The sequence below is a fragment of the Manacus vitellinus genome, unplaced genomic scaffold (assembly GCF_001715985.3).
Source record: "Manacus vitellinus isolate BGI_N305 unplaced genomic scaffold, ASM171598v3 scaffold_15_pilon, whole genome shotgun sequence".
In the NCBI taxonomy this organism is placed as follows: Eukaryota; Metazoa; Chordata; class Aves; order Passeriformes; family Pipridae; genus Manacus; species Manacus vitellinus.
The window spans coordinates 17,236,523-17,249,949 of NW_021939122.1; the positions used below are offsets into that span (position 1 = coordinate 17,236,523).

A 13,427-nucleotide genomic window follows, 5' to 3' on the forward strand; every position below is an offset into this window, starting at 1 on the left:
GTAGTTTTTATTTTGCAAGAAGGAACAGCTCTTCATATTTCTGTGCAAGTCATATAAAGTTATGCAATGTGAATATTACTATCATAGTGTTCTAAATACTACATAGAATCATAGACTCATTTAGGATGGAAAAGACCTCTAATATCATCAAACCTGACCATTACTACATAAACTATAATGCTACATAAATGTACAAAACAGTCAGATATAAATGCAAAATATTTTATTATGCATATTATCAACATCATTGTGTAAATTTATGTGGGGAAATAGTTCTTTTTCCTGAAAAGCATATATGCCAATCTTTAGGACTGATCATTATTTAAATAAATACATTGAGATGGTGTTGGTAATAGAGGGTGTATCTGCAGGTTGACTCCTCACCAACCCTCTTACATAAATTGTATCAAATAAATTTCTTTGTTATCAAAGTAATATGTATGTAAAATACAGTCTTATTGGTACAAATTTAATATTTGTGTTCAGGGTTGCACTTCTTGATAGATTGATAATATCCAGTTCAGAGATTGGAATAAAATACTAGTTACATTACACTACACATAAATATACTGTGTCAGATATAAATAGTGTATTACACAAATATCAGCATTCGTACACAAAAATCAGCACAATTCTTCCATATAATCTATAATTTATAACTTTCTATAAGCACTTGTTACTGAAAAAAATGTAACTTATAGAGGCAGCGCCTGGAAATCGTTTAATGAAAGGACAGTAGCATCAGTAATAACTGAAAAACATGAGTCTCTTCACTGAACAGAAGAATCCAGAGGAAAAAAGAGTTAATGTAAGCTACCTACATAATATCAGATAGAAATTGAAATGGAAAACTAACTTTCAGATGCAGCAAGGTGTATGGTGTTGTGTTCTAGCCTTGGATAAATAACTTTATAATGGCGGCCAATGTAGGCTAAGAGTTAGGAGACTGCTCAATTTTGGATGTCCTTGTCCATACTTGCTGTTCTTCTGACATAATCTTAAAAGGCTTTAAGTGAATTATTTCTTCCATTTCCCATCCATGGAACTTGTTCCTAATCATCATAGGCTCTTTTATATAGGCTTCCTTCTACAGAAAATACTTCCTGGCTTGCTGTTTTTGTGACTTATGTTGTCATCTGGGAAGATGAAGGGGGGAAAAAAGGACATTTCTGGGCTACAGGCAGCAAGAACTCACTTAAGATCTCTGTCTTTTTTTGCTAGGGTAAAATATTTTCCAATTGTGTTTTATTCTTCAGTCATAATAGCTATCGTGTATGGGTTTATTTGGTGTCTCTTTGCAGTTATTAGAGATGTAATGTAAAATGTGGATTTAAATGCCAGTTTAATGAGCTGCTATCAGATTATTCTGTGAGTTATCAGCAACTGAATAGGTATATTTGCAGTTAAATAACTAAGAAACAGTATTTGGGAACTGGATTTTAGCTCAATAACTTTGTAGTTACTACCAAATTGTTTGCCTACCCCCATGCATACTTGGAGCTGCCTTATGTTACGTGCTTCTCATGGCTCACAGCAGTTCAGTGCCTGTCAGGCTTCTCCAGATTCCCCATGACTGAGCACAGGTGTTCCGAATGCATCTGAAGTAGCTGGAGCACTGAATTCTCATCAGCCATCTCTGGTGAGAATTAAACATAACTCCTAATTTCATATTTTCAGAAAAGTTCAGGCTTTTTGTTTGTTTTGTGTGAGTGCGGAAGTCGCACGTGAGAGAGTATGAGATACTGCCTGGCAGCTGTAACAACAATGTATTTGTGGTTTAATTAAGAATAGCAGATAGTAGTCATTAACAGCATTATCCAGTTGCAGATATTTTGATACATTGGTATAAAATTACTTCTTAAAACAAGTCCCTAGTTATGAATGTATTTTAGAATTATAGTGGAAATGACTTTATATACTTAAAACTCCCAGTATTGTGTGTTAGCAGTAGTAAACCTTAAACCTGTGTTTTTTGTCTATCTGTTTCAGGGTCTAATTCCTGGCTTGTACCAGAAACAAAAGGAGCAATTGTGCAAGGTGGATACGGCCATACAAGTGTCTATGATGAACTGACTAAATCTATTTATGTCCATGGTGGATACAAAGCATTACCTGGCAATAAATATGGATTGGTGGATGACCTTTACAGATATGAAGTTAATACGCGGACATGGTAAGTTGGATTTATAATATAGGAAACTTAAGTTATAGGTTACTGAAAGAGAAAACACAGTCATAGAGCAGGTTAGGGTAAGGTTCTAGTAAAGTCATGTAGGTGCCTCCATATCCTTTGCGTGTTGCAGAACAGCTCATACTCTGCAACAAAGTGGAAGAATTGTGGTAAGGGACTAGACTTTAGTCAATGGATTAATGGAGCGATACATGGAAAGAATGGCAGGGAGGAAGCTTTGTGCACGTTCTACAAAGTGAGAAAAGGTTCTCCTATCCAGACATAACCACTAAGCATAACCACTAAGCAGAAACACGAGTACTGTTTTCTTATGGTATGAATAAACTGCTAATGTACGGCTGTTATATAAGTAAATGGAAAACCTTAAGAAGTGTGGAAGGTTATTTTTCACAAAACTACCAGAAAGAAGAGAAAGAACTTCCAGTATTGTGTAGGAATCCTTAGTTATTAATGTTCTTGATGCTTCTATTTTTATCAGTTCCTTGTCCCTCAAGTTTGTTGTAACTTATGAAGGCTGCTTATATGTTTTGTATAGAAAGGGACCTTAAATGTTTTTTCTTACCCTAGAGGACATTTGAGATCAAGAGCGGCTTCTCAGAACATTTTTTTCTTGCGATTTAATATTTGTGTTGAGCACTAATGGCTTAACTTTAAGCACACAAGGCTTGCTCTCAGATGTTGGAAACATGTGGGTTTGATTTCACTGAGGCTCTTGATTTTGAATATCATTAACTCATGGCACATGGAAACATTATTACAAGAATTTTTTGTGCCTTTTAATGTATTTTTAAATCACTGGAATTTTAATGCTTTCTTATACTCTATTTTTGGAACAAAGTGATATTGTATCCTTTGATGGTCTTTTCAACAATATAATAATAATAATTGGAATATTTTTATGTATTATTCGTGTAAGAACTAATAACAAATGTTTCGATCTACTCTGTCCTAATGTGGCACTCTCTGCAGCTTGTAGAGAACTTAAGTCTTTTATTAGTTTCATGAGCATTACACTGGAAGTGAATTGTACTATGGGATGGAAAACTGACTCAAGAGGATGGGGTAATAATATATAGTAATAAAATCTTTAAGCCTTTGTTTACTGTATCTGTGATATCTTATGATCAGTATTCAAAGCCCTCAGAGAGGTAACTGAGACTGAATGTGCCACTGGGGAGGTGCAGTATGAGAAGAGTTGGAACTAAGGCATTCTCGTGTCCATGTACATGGAATTTCTCAAACTTGCATTTGCTTGTCTTCACTGTTTTTCTCTTGCACTCATTCTGTTCTCTGGCAGAGGTTCATTTGCTTCACTAAGTTTTGTTATACAGAGCTGTTTTCTTGTTTTATTCAGTGGCACATAGGTTTCCATTTCTTAATATCAATTAAACAAGCTTTATGTTTCTTGGAATGCGAGGTGGCAATATTTTAATTCCGAGTGTGAATTGTGTTTCTAATACATGATGGGGAATTACAGTGTTTCTAATACCTTCTTTGCTTTGCATTACTTGCTTGCTGCTGCAGCTGGCAATTGGGGGACAACGTGGACTTAGATAATGGCCTGAAACAGTGGAAGCACCTGCTGGCTCCTGGGTGTTTCCATTACCATTATGGAATCATGCTGGTGTGTGCAACGCTTGGCATTGGCACAGTTAATGTGGACTGATGTTTGCAGATACACGTAGATGTGCATAAATAATGAACTCAGCCTGCTGAGACCTCGCAGAATTTGCATGAGGCTGATAGGTGTTGGAGAGTTCTCAAGATTGCCTTCATTAGTGATGCTAATGAATAGTGAAAATCATGGCCAAATTAACAAACTTCCAGTTCTGCTGATTCTGGAGGAAAAGTTGCTGTTACCAAGAGGGATGAAACTTAGCAAACAATATGCAAAAATTAGGAGACATCCTGCCCCACGCACACCTTATGCAATGTAGGGACCAGGACTGGGGCAATGTAGTTGGGTCACACACAGAAAAGCGAGTAGCCCTCGAAAAATCCTATGGAGATTGGTGATATATGCAGTGCAGGGAGGAGAGTCTTCAGTTTTCCCCAGAACAGTCTATGTCTCTTTAGGCCTTTAGTGATCAAAACAACTATTTGTAGACAGCTGCAAGGCAGGATAATCAAGGCAGAGCCTAGTGTATAGCAATTAGTGTAAATTAGTCAATAGGGCTTGTAAAAAACTGGTAAAGCGCAAGACGGAAAGGAATTCTTAATCTGAATGGATAAGGTAACATGTTCTTAGTATATTATAATTCTTTCAAGTTGTAGCAGCAGTATTCCTCCATTACCAGTAGAAAATAACTTAAAAATAATATCTTGTTCTATTTCCTTGTAATTCCAAATATTCTATGTTACTAACTGATGAGTAGAACCCAAATATCACATATTTGGGTAGGTACCGTAAGTATTCTCTATCAAGCTGATTCCTGGTTAGAAAAACACACTTATGGGGTGCTCTGTTTTCAAAGTATGTTAATCAGAGATACACAAGAAAGATGCAAGTTGTTCAGTAGAACAAAAATAAGAAGGACTAAAACCAGAAGCACATGGGTGGATATGCTAGTGGCTTGAAGGAATTGTCACATTTTTAAGTAATAAGAAAGCTCATTTATTTTCATTTAGTCTTTGACATTTCTTTTGATGTTACTTTCCAGAGCTGGGGGGGGAATTTATTTAAATAACAATATGAGAATTTAGGTTTAATACCTTCTTTTCAACTTGTTCAAACATACAATCTTTTATCACTTAAAAATATTTCAATTTTATTATTATTATTATTTATGTATTATATCAAAACAATGAGGTGTACTTTAAACACTCTCTCCTAAACATGACGATGATGTAAAAATATTGAAAAAATATTATGGATGTGATTCAAGAGGACAGCATTATTTAATCAGAAGGAAAGAGTGTTGAGTCAGTTTGTTACAGGAAACAAATGACAAAACAGTTTAATTGTAGATGTGAGCAGTGTGCAGTAGCATAAATGAAAGTGAGAGTCTAAACTTGAAATCTTAGATTATTGAGACAAGTGAAACGTTATTAGGAGAATGTAAGAAATGTTTTTTACGGGTGATCTAATCAGTTCTTCACAAACATGTCTGCAGCTGGTTTTCTTAACTGGCAAAACCCACAAATGGTTACTTTCTTCCTTGGTAAGATTTATTTGCTGTGATTGAATCAAGTTTATGTTCTGTTCTTTCTACTAACCCCACATCTGCCACTTTTAAACTGTAGCATTGATAGCTCTTGGCTACTGCTGGGACCATGTTATTGCTGTGGCACAAAGCAGACCACACAGACGCAGGCTAAAGTGAATGAAGAGACATCAAAGGCTCAATGTGTGTGGACTACTTTTTTTTCAGTGCAGAAATTTTGTATGTTTGAGTTTACCACCCTGAATAAGTTTGTGAAGCAGTGCAAATGTTTTTTATCATACCTAGAATGACTTCTACCATTTCTTTTCCAGGTCTGAGTGTTCAAATAATTAAAAAAAAGTTTATCTTTTACTATGCTTAGGATAGTCTAAAGATTCCTTTAGCCTTTTAAGGAATTCTTTATTGCAGTTCTTGGGCAAAAGGACAACATGACTAAGGGTATATACGAGTAGGAATTAATAATATGAATGAGTGTTCATTCACTTTTTACTAAAGTTTACCATATCATTAATCATGTCTGAAGAATGTAAACATGATAAAATTTATTTCAGACACATTATTCAAAAACCTGTTTTTTAATTAAAAAAGCAGGACATTTTAAATGAATGATAAATGTATTTGTTGTACCATGAGAAAATTCACAATCCTAGAAAGAGTATGAATAAATTTCATCATGTTTACTGAACAATAGCTTTAGTTCAGTATTTTCCTTGTGTTTTGTATTTTTTTATCTATAAATTTTCTTGATGTTCATGTACAATTTTTCACATGTTAATATGTATTAATTTGTTCTTATATTTTGTAGGACTATTTTGAAAGAGAGTGGTTTTGCAAGATACCTTCATTCAGCTGTCTTAATCAATGGAGCTATGCTCATTTTTGGTGGAAACACTCATAATGATACTTCACTGAGCAATGGTGCGAAGTGTTTTTCTGCTGACTTTCTTGCATATGATATAGGTATGTATTGTATTGTATTCTTCTCATCTGAGTTCTAAATACCACAACGTTTCTTTCAAGTCCAGATAATATGAATTTTTGATCTCAAACACCTTCAAGTTACTTATAAATTATACAGGCTTTTGTTCCGTAATTGTCTAAAGTTTTTGGTTTGTGGGGCAAAGCATAGTAGCTAAAATGATCAATTTTAAAATATGTGCCTAATCTTATTTTATATTATGAATAGCAAATATACTGCTAAATGAATTACAAGGGTTGGTGCATTTTGGTATTACAAAAGTGAGTTGAACACAGACCCTAGCGTTATTACCTCTGAGTGTTTACATATTTTTCATAGATAATATCTACATAGGACTAATAAAATGTGTTGCTGGAATTAAACATAACTAAAAACAACCCTCAAACAAACAAAACCCCTCAAACAAACAACAGCCCCCCCCAAAACCAAAACATTTCCCCACAAGTAACACTTTAGGTTCCTAAAAAGGTCTGGAGTTGATGATGCTTTGGAAAATACATTGCCTCCACAATGAGTCTGAATCGAAAATCAGGGAGTGGAGAAGCCAAGGTAGTTGGAGCTCTGAAAGACTGGGGTAGTCAAATGGTGATGCTCAGGCAACTGCAAAAGGGAGAGTTGCCACAAGCTAAAAAGCAATTTGGAAACACAGGAAGTTCACACCATGGAAGCAGAGTGTCAAGAAACAGCCTCTTGGGAGATGGATTGTGGCAGATTAATACACACAGGTTGGGGCCGTGATAGCTGAGTTGTGTGGATTTTTGCTGGATATCTTCTTCTGACAAGTTGCCCCCCCCCTTCCTGCCTCTTCCTAAGCATTTCCCATCAGAGTATATATTAAAAGTTTCCTGTCTTTGAGACTACATTAATGGTTTGATCAGAGTAACTGCATCAGTATTTGCCTGTTTCACGTGGAGAAATACTCTACCCACAGTCTAGCACGAGCAGTCTTGCTGAGTGGGAGGAAAATCCTGGGGGATATAGATCTCTCGTTTAGATTAATTGAATAACTACATTAAATGAATCCTGGCAATAAAAGGATATGGAATACTTCTGCATCGTCTTATGGATAAACTGTGTTTTGATAGACAACAATGCAGTGAAAATGTCCCAGCTCTTTGTGCTTGGTTTTGTGGGATGGAAGGCAGTCTTAGTGCGATGGTGCTAAAAAAGGTTTACTTCTGAAGCACCAGAACCTGCTAGTATGCAGTGCGAGTGTCAAAATACAAAAATCATTCCCAGTTACCCAAATTCAAAAGTAGAAGCGAGGAGTAACAAAAGAACACCACAAAACTTTGCCAATAACAGGTGGGGAAGAGGCTGGACTGTCATTCGGGAGAATGAGATGATTGGGAATGACAGTTGTCATGAGATAACGTTTAACGGAACAAGGTGCAAGTTCTACACTGAGGAAATGATAGGAATTTTCTCCTTCAAATTGAAGGAAATGACAGTGGTTTGTGTGTGAGTCAGGAGTGACGTGTGGATGTAGAAATGGCTTATACAGTCCTAATGAAAAGAAGGAAGAAACATTGGTGTCATTCTCGAAGCCCTGGATATTTTTGTCGTATTTTGGCAACGCACATTTCAGGAAGACAAACTCAAAGAAGACTCTGCATGGCAAGTGGTATTAAGGCTGACTGAAGCCTGAGGAGACTTTTGGAGATAATAAAAGGATGTGGTATATTTAATATCTCAAGAGAGTGACTGAGAGCAGAAAAGATTGTTGTTTATAAATATATGATAAGAATACAGTTTGGAGGAAAACTGTTTAAGATAAGACAAGATGGGTGTCAACTTTCAGTCTGTAGAATGGTTCCAACCATTTGAGTTGTGCACTTGTGGAAAAGCCTCCCTATAGTATTGTGAAGGCTATAAATCTAAGGGAATTTAATGAATCCATAGTCTGTTTCTTATCTTGTTTGTTGCCACTGCTGTTTTTACCACAAGTAGTTTTTCCCCTTCCCTGATTTTCACATCCATATTTTATGCATAGGTTTTAAATACAAACATACAGTTCATGTTTGGGCCAAAAAGCACAGTCACTTGTCCTGGGAGCTAAAAAATGGGAAATGGAGCAGTCTGGGAAATGGACTCGTGCATGATCCTGGTGAGAATAGCCTGTGGATATTGCCTGTATCTATTTTTGGCAGGCATTTATCAGCTGCCTACAGTGGTAGAAGAGGCTGAGACATGATCCTTTTTATAGGGCTAGTTAATGGCTCTTTATTGCATTCCGTATAGATATCAATGCAATGTGTTTGCTTTAATACAAAAATAATGAGTAAATTAAGTACATGGAACATATATGGGTTATTTGCTGCAGGTTTCATCGAGTGTATGAATAAAACCTTTGCAGAACAGTTGAATTTTTTTACTCTATCCCTGTATTATGTATTCCATAGCTTCTGGTAGGCATCTGATGATGTGAGCTATTGATTTTGTTCTCACTTCAGTTTACATTTGGTTTTAATTTTTAATGAAACAGAGCTCCCTCCTCATTTTGGAGGATAATATTACTTATTTGTCTACATTTATTTGTAGAATGTGCACTTGCGAATCAAGAGTGTGAGTCTCAGAATCTAAATGTAACTTCCTGACTTTCACATATCACTACTTTTTTATCCTCCTTTATGAAAGTGTTTTATGCTGGTGTTTTGCTCTTTTTTTTTTTTTTTTAAGTGGAACAATATTTTGATTTGTCCAGTCCATTATGCTGTTTTAGTATGGTATTTGTACTTTCTTGCAAGTCGCATTCTCTGTGTGTTATCAAACTGATGAAGTACAAAAGAAATGGCTGTAGTAATTACTCTTGAAACAATGAAATCTATGAAGATTGATTTGATTCCAACTTAATCTTCTGTATTATTCATTTCACCAAATTAAAAACACAATTTCACAGACATACTTTTTCAAAAAACATTAAATATTTTACTAAGAATTAAATAATTATGTAATGGGTAGATTTCAGAATTTTATTTATTTTGTATCTTGAGTTTTTGAACAATACTTGGAAGAAAAAATATATGATGCTATCAGCATCATGTTTCCTAGATACCTTGCAAGTGATGGCATGTTATGCCCTGTCTAGTAAAAAAATGGGTGCTGTCTAGAAACCAGCTGAATCCTGGAGATAGAGTCTGTACTATTTATGTTCAAGTTGGGCTATAGAGTACATTTGATTATCTCTCTTACTATATGACATAGTGTTATGGATAGATTGCTTCAGCTTTTTATTATCCATGAAAACATTGTTTTTCATATTAATGTGAAATAACTTTGAGTAACTTCATCTCAGTTAAGTTAAGCTTTCTAAATTGTTTGTTGCTAATGCAGTTTGGTAATCCACACTCCTCCTCTAGTCAAGGGAGGGAGATAAGTATCTCCCAGAGAGCAATTAATTTTACCAAGCTTAGAAAAGATTTGCCTTTCCCCACCCCCCTTTTCTGGATCAGTCATTGCTCTCTAAGTTCTGATCTTAGTCTATACATCTAAGTTTTTGACATTTAAGTGTGTCATGAGCCAAGAGCTCAATTCAGTCATTAGAAATCCTTACAGCATATTTGTTAAAGCTGAAGACTCAGAGATGTGGAGATGTTATAAAAACTATTACGATACCATAACTTTCATCATTTAATATTGTTTGATATAGTTACTTAAATATCAGTTAAAATTTGATGAGAAGACTACTGTGTAACTGAGCTTTAGAAACCTGGCTTTGGTATGCTTTTGTCCTCCTATGATATTTAACCACCACAATTTCCCCCCAGTTGCTCTGGCAGCTCCTGAAAGATTCACAAATGGTGATTCTTGTAGAGGTGTGAGGTATTTTCCAGCTGTGCTGTTATTGCTTACATTATTCTGAAATCAGAGCAACCTTGGTAATGAGGACAGGGCTGCCACTGGGACCAGTCTCGAATGCTGTGGTTGACCTTTGGTTTCTGACTGATGTAGGTTTTGGCTTTTCTTTATCCAGCGAACTATTGTTCACCGGAGAGCCATAGTTACACATTTGGTGCATTAAAAAAGCAGCTGAAGGGCCTCAGCTGCTGAGATCCTGCCCCTTACAGAGGTGGCATCAGTGCTCAATCCAGGATGTTTATTCACTTCTTCCATGATAGCATTTTGAAAGGTACTTACAGCAGTTTCCTCATTTAGAAAAGGAATTACCATAGGTATGTATAGAAAAATTATGTCTGCACTGCTTGTGAAAGTCTGTGCTCTGTGATAGCTCTTTGGGACTCAGGAAGTTACACATGCAAGGGACAGTTTGTGTATAGTCATCATACATAGTAATGACAGTTAATACCCACTGGGATATGCATGTCTGGAAATCTGGCTGCATACTTGTAATTAATAATAGGGATTTATTCTTTCAAAATACTATGATATCTTTTTCTTTAGTCTTTGCTGTGTAATTGAGAAACTATTTATTATGACTGGTACCCTACGTTCTCCCAACTCCTCAGCACTGCTTGGTAATACATAAAAAATGCATACATTTGGGAGACTGAGATTTGGTAAAGTAGAAAAGTAGACGCTCAGCACTGACTTCAAATTCTGTTAAGTGCTTAGGTCCCACAGAGGTTAGTTTAAATAAACATGCAGGACTACACAGGACTAGACTGGAAGTGTGAAGTGTCAGAATTGATGTTTTGCTTATCTTTTCTGTTTGGTACAAAGTTAAGTCTGTTTTTTGGGTTTTTTTTTGTTTGTTTGTTTGTTTGTTTTCCGTTACTGTTGGCCTCAAGTTCACCACTGTGTTTTCTGCCTATGTAGTGGCAGAGTGGTTCAACTAGGCCCGTGTGCTGGGGAGTTTTTTCTGAATACTTGGTTAATTTAATTCTATTCATTGTATAAGGAATAGGAAACACTTTGGAGAGATACCATGCTTATCTGTCTACAATACAAAGTTCTAGTCCAACTCCTGCTACAAAGTGCTATTGTTTTGCTGAAATTGGCCTAATGAATAACTGGGCTGAATTCTGTGAAAGGTTTAGGGTAGTGAAATAAACAAAGTAGTTCTTAGTTTTTTTTAAAACACATGTAAACAAGGTAAAATCACTTCATGAAGACATCTCATTCTTTAATCACAAGAAAGGATTATTTGATGCAAGTTAGGAAAATTTGAGAATGCTTTATACATACATTTACATGAATTTGGGCAAAAATAGAACCTGGATCATCTCTCATATGGCTTCCAGTGTAACTGAAATGAATTAAAGAATATTATGGATTCTTCTTGCTGCTATTGTCCTTTTGGTATTGCAGCAGTCATAGTAAGCCCTCCCAGACAAAAGTCTCTGATAATGTCCTGAAAAATAGCAGAAGTTACGCTATGATTATTCAGTCACACTCCATCTATGCTAACAACCAACTTTTTGGAACCAGATTATGTCTTGTAACCAGATTTGGAGAAAGAATCCTATCATCATCTGTTCTCTCCTCTAGTCTTGGGAAGAAAGGAGGGGTTCAGCATTGCAGCTTTATTTCTTCACTTTTGTCCTCAATCTTTCACAGAATCACAGAATACGCTGAGTTGGGAGGGCCGTAGAAGGATCATCAAGTCCAACTCTTAGCCCTGCACAGGACTTTGTATCTGGTGGAAAGGTTGAGAAACCATATCATGTGTCTTTCTTCCTTATCCTGCCCTATAATTAATACTGCAGTGCTGATAAATGTATTGTATAAATCTGATTTATAATTTGTAGGACATTAGCATTATTGGAAAGCTTTTCTCTCTCTAAATGGGTAGATGGGTAGTTGGAAGGCTCTGTCCTCTGTGGGTTTTAATTTTCTGAACAACGGCTCAATTTTTGCCCCGGGGATCCTGTTGAAGTAATACTTGAAAATAATTAAACTTCTCCTGAAATCCACCACCACCACACTATATATTTATATAAATATGTTACATGCATACAAATATGTATGCATACACAAATGTTGCTAATGTTGCTTATGTGCATGTAGAAGAACTTGTTTTATGCCATCTTCAGATAAAAATTTTGGAGCTGTACTCTAAACCTTGAGGGATAGGTATGTGAAGTATTAGTTGCTTTGGTTGTTTTTTTTTTTTTTTTAACTGTAGAACTGTGATACAGGAGCCACCATGTGCTTAAAACTTGCATTTCTATTTCAATCAGGGCTTAGAAAAGTAATTTAGGTTATATTTTATGAGTATTCAGATGCAAAATTTGCAAATAAAAATAGATTATTAGAAACACAGAATCAGAGTTTAAAACGGATTCTAACTATTGAAACTAGTATTAAAATATGTATGTATAATTAAATAGATGCTTTTTTTAAAGATTAAGGATATTTATTTTAGTTCCTGGCCAAATGATACTGTTAGTAAGCATATATCTCTATGCCTAAGTTCCTTAAGTTTCAGTTTATGAAGTATTTAGTCTGTCCTTTTGTTCCACATATGCCAATGCTAAGGTATCTGGATACCCTAGAAATGTATAGAGAAATACTGACAGGGAATCTCTATAAAAGCCAAAAACTGAAGTCATTGGAACATGGCAGCTGTTTCTATGTTCTCTCCTAACGGTTGTTGTATTTCAGCATTGTTTGTATCTATGGCAGAAGTGCAATAACACGTATATTTACACCAATAATACACTCCACAATGTTTCTTTTGTAATATGCAAATTCAATTGCTTATGAAAGACAATATTACATGTGAAATATTAAGTTTATTCCAGGGTATTCAAACAAAGCTTAAAAGCATTTTCCTTTTTTGGAAAAAAAATTCAAAATTATCTCAGGAGATTGACTTTAGTTCCACTTGTAATCAAACCTATTGCTTGTATTTTGTAATAAAATGAATTGTTTATTCATAAATTGTTTGCTTGTAAAAGAAGTTGTTTCACTTCTAGTCTTTGTCATCGACAAAATGAGCAAGTTTAAACGTCTGTAAATTTATTTTTTTCCAATGTAAACCCATTTATTTTTGCAATTTTCCCTCCTTCTGGAGTTACAAATGGATTGTCAATGTGCCATCACAAAGAAAATGTAAAGCAGCCGCTGTGAAAGATTAAGTTTTATGTGTTCCTGAGCACTTAAGTCATAAATGTAGTTCTGGTGCAGTCTG

General features: G+C 35.4%; 1 protein-coding gene across 5 annotated transcripts in view; it reads left to right on the forward strand.

Moving 5' to 3' along the window:
• The window catches only part of ATRNL1 (attractin like 1), a 464,278-nt gene that overhangs the window by 71,145 nt on the left and 379,706 nt on the right, over window positions 1-13,427 (forward strand). For all 5 annotated transcript variants that reach the window (XM_029958558.1, XM_029958557.1, XM_029958556.1 and 2 more), the window contains exons 9-10: window positions 1,990-2,173; window positions 6,161-6,315. In XM_029958558.1, the coding sequence (XP_029814418.1) occupies window positions 1,990-2,173; window positions 6,161-6,315 (339 nt within the window). The remainder of the gene's footprint in view (window positions 1-1,989; window positions 2,174-6,160; window positions 6,316-13,427) is intronic.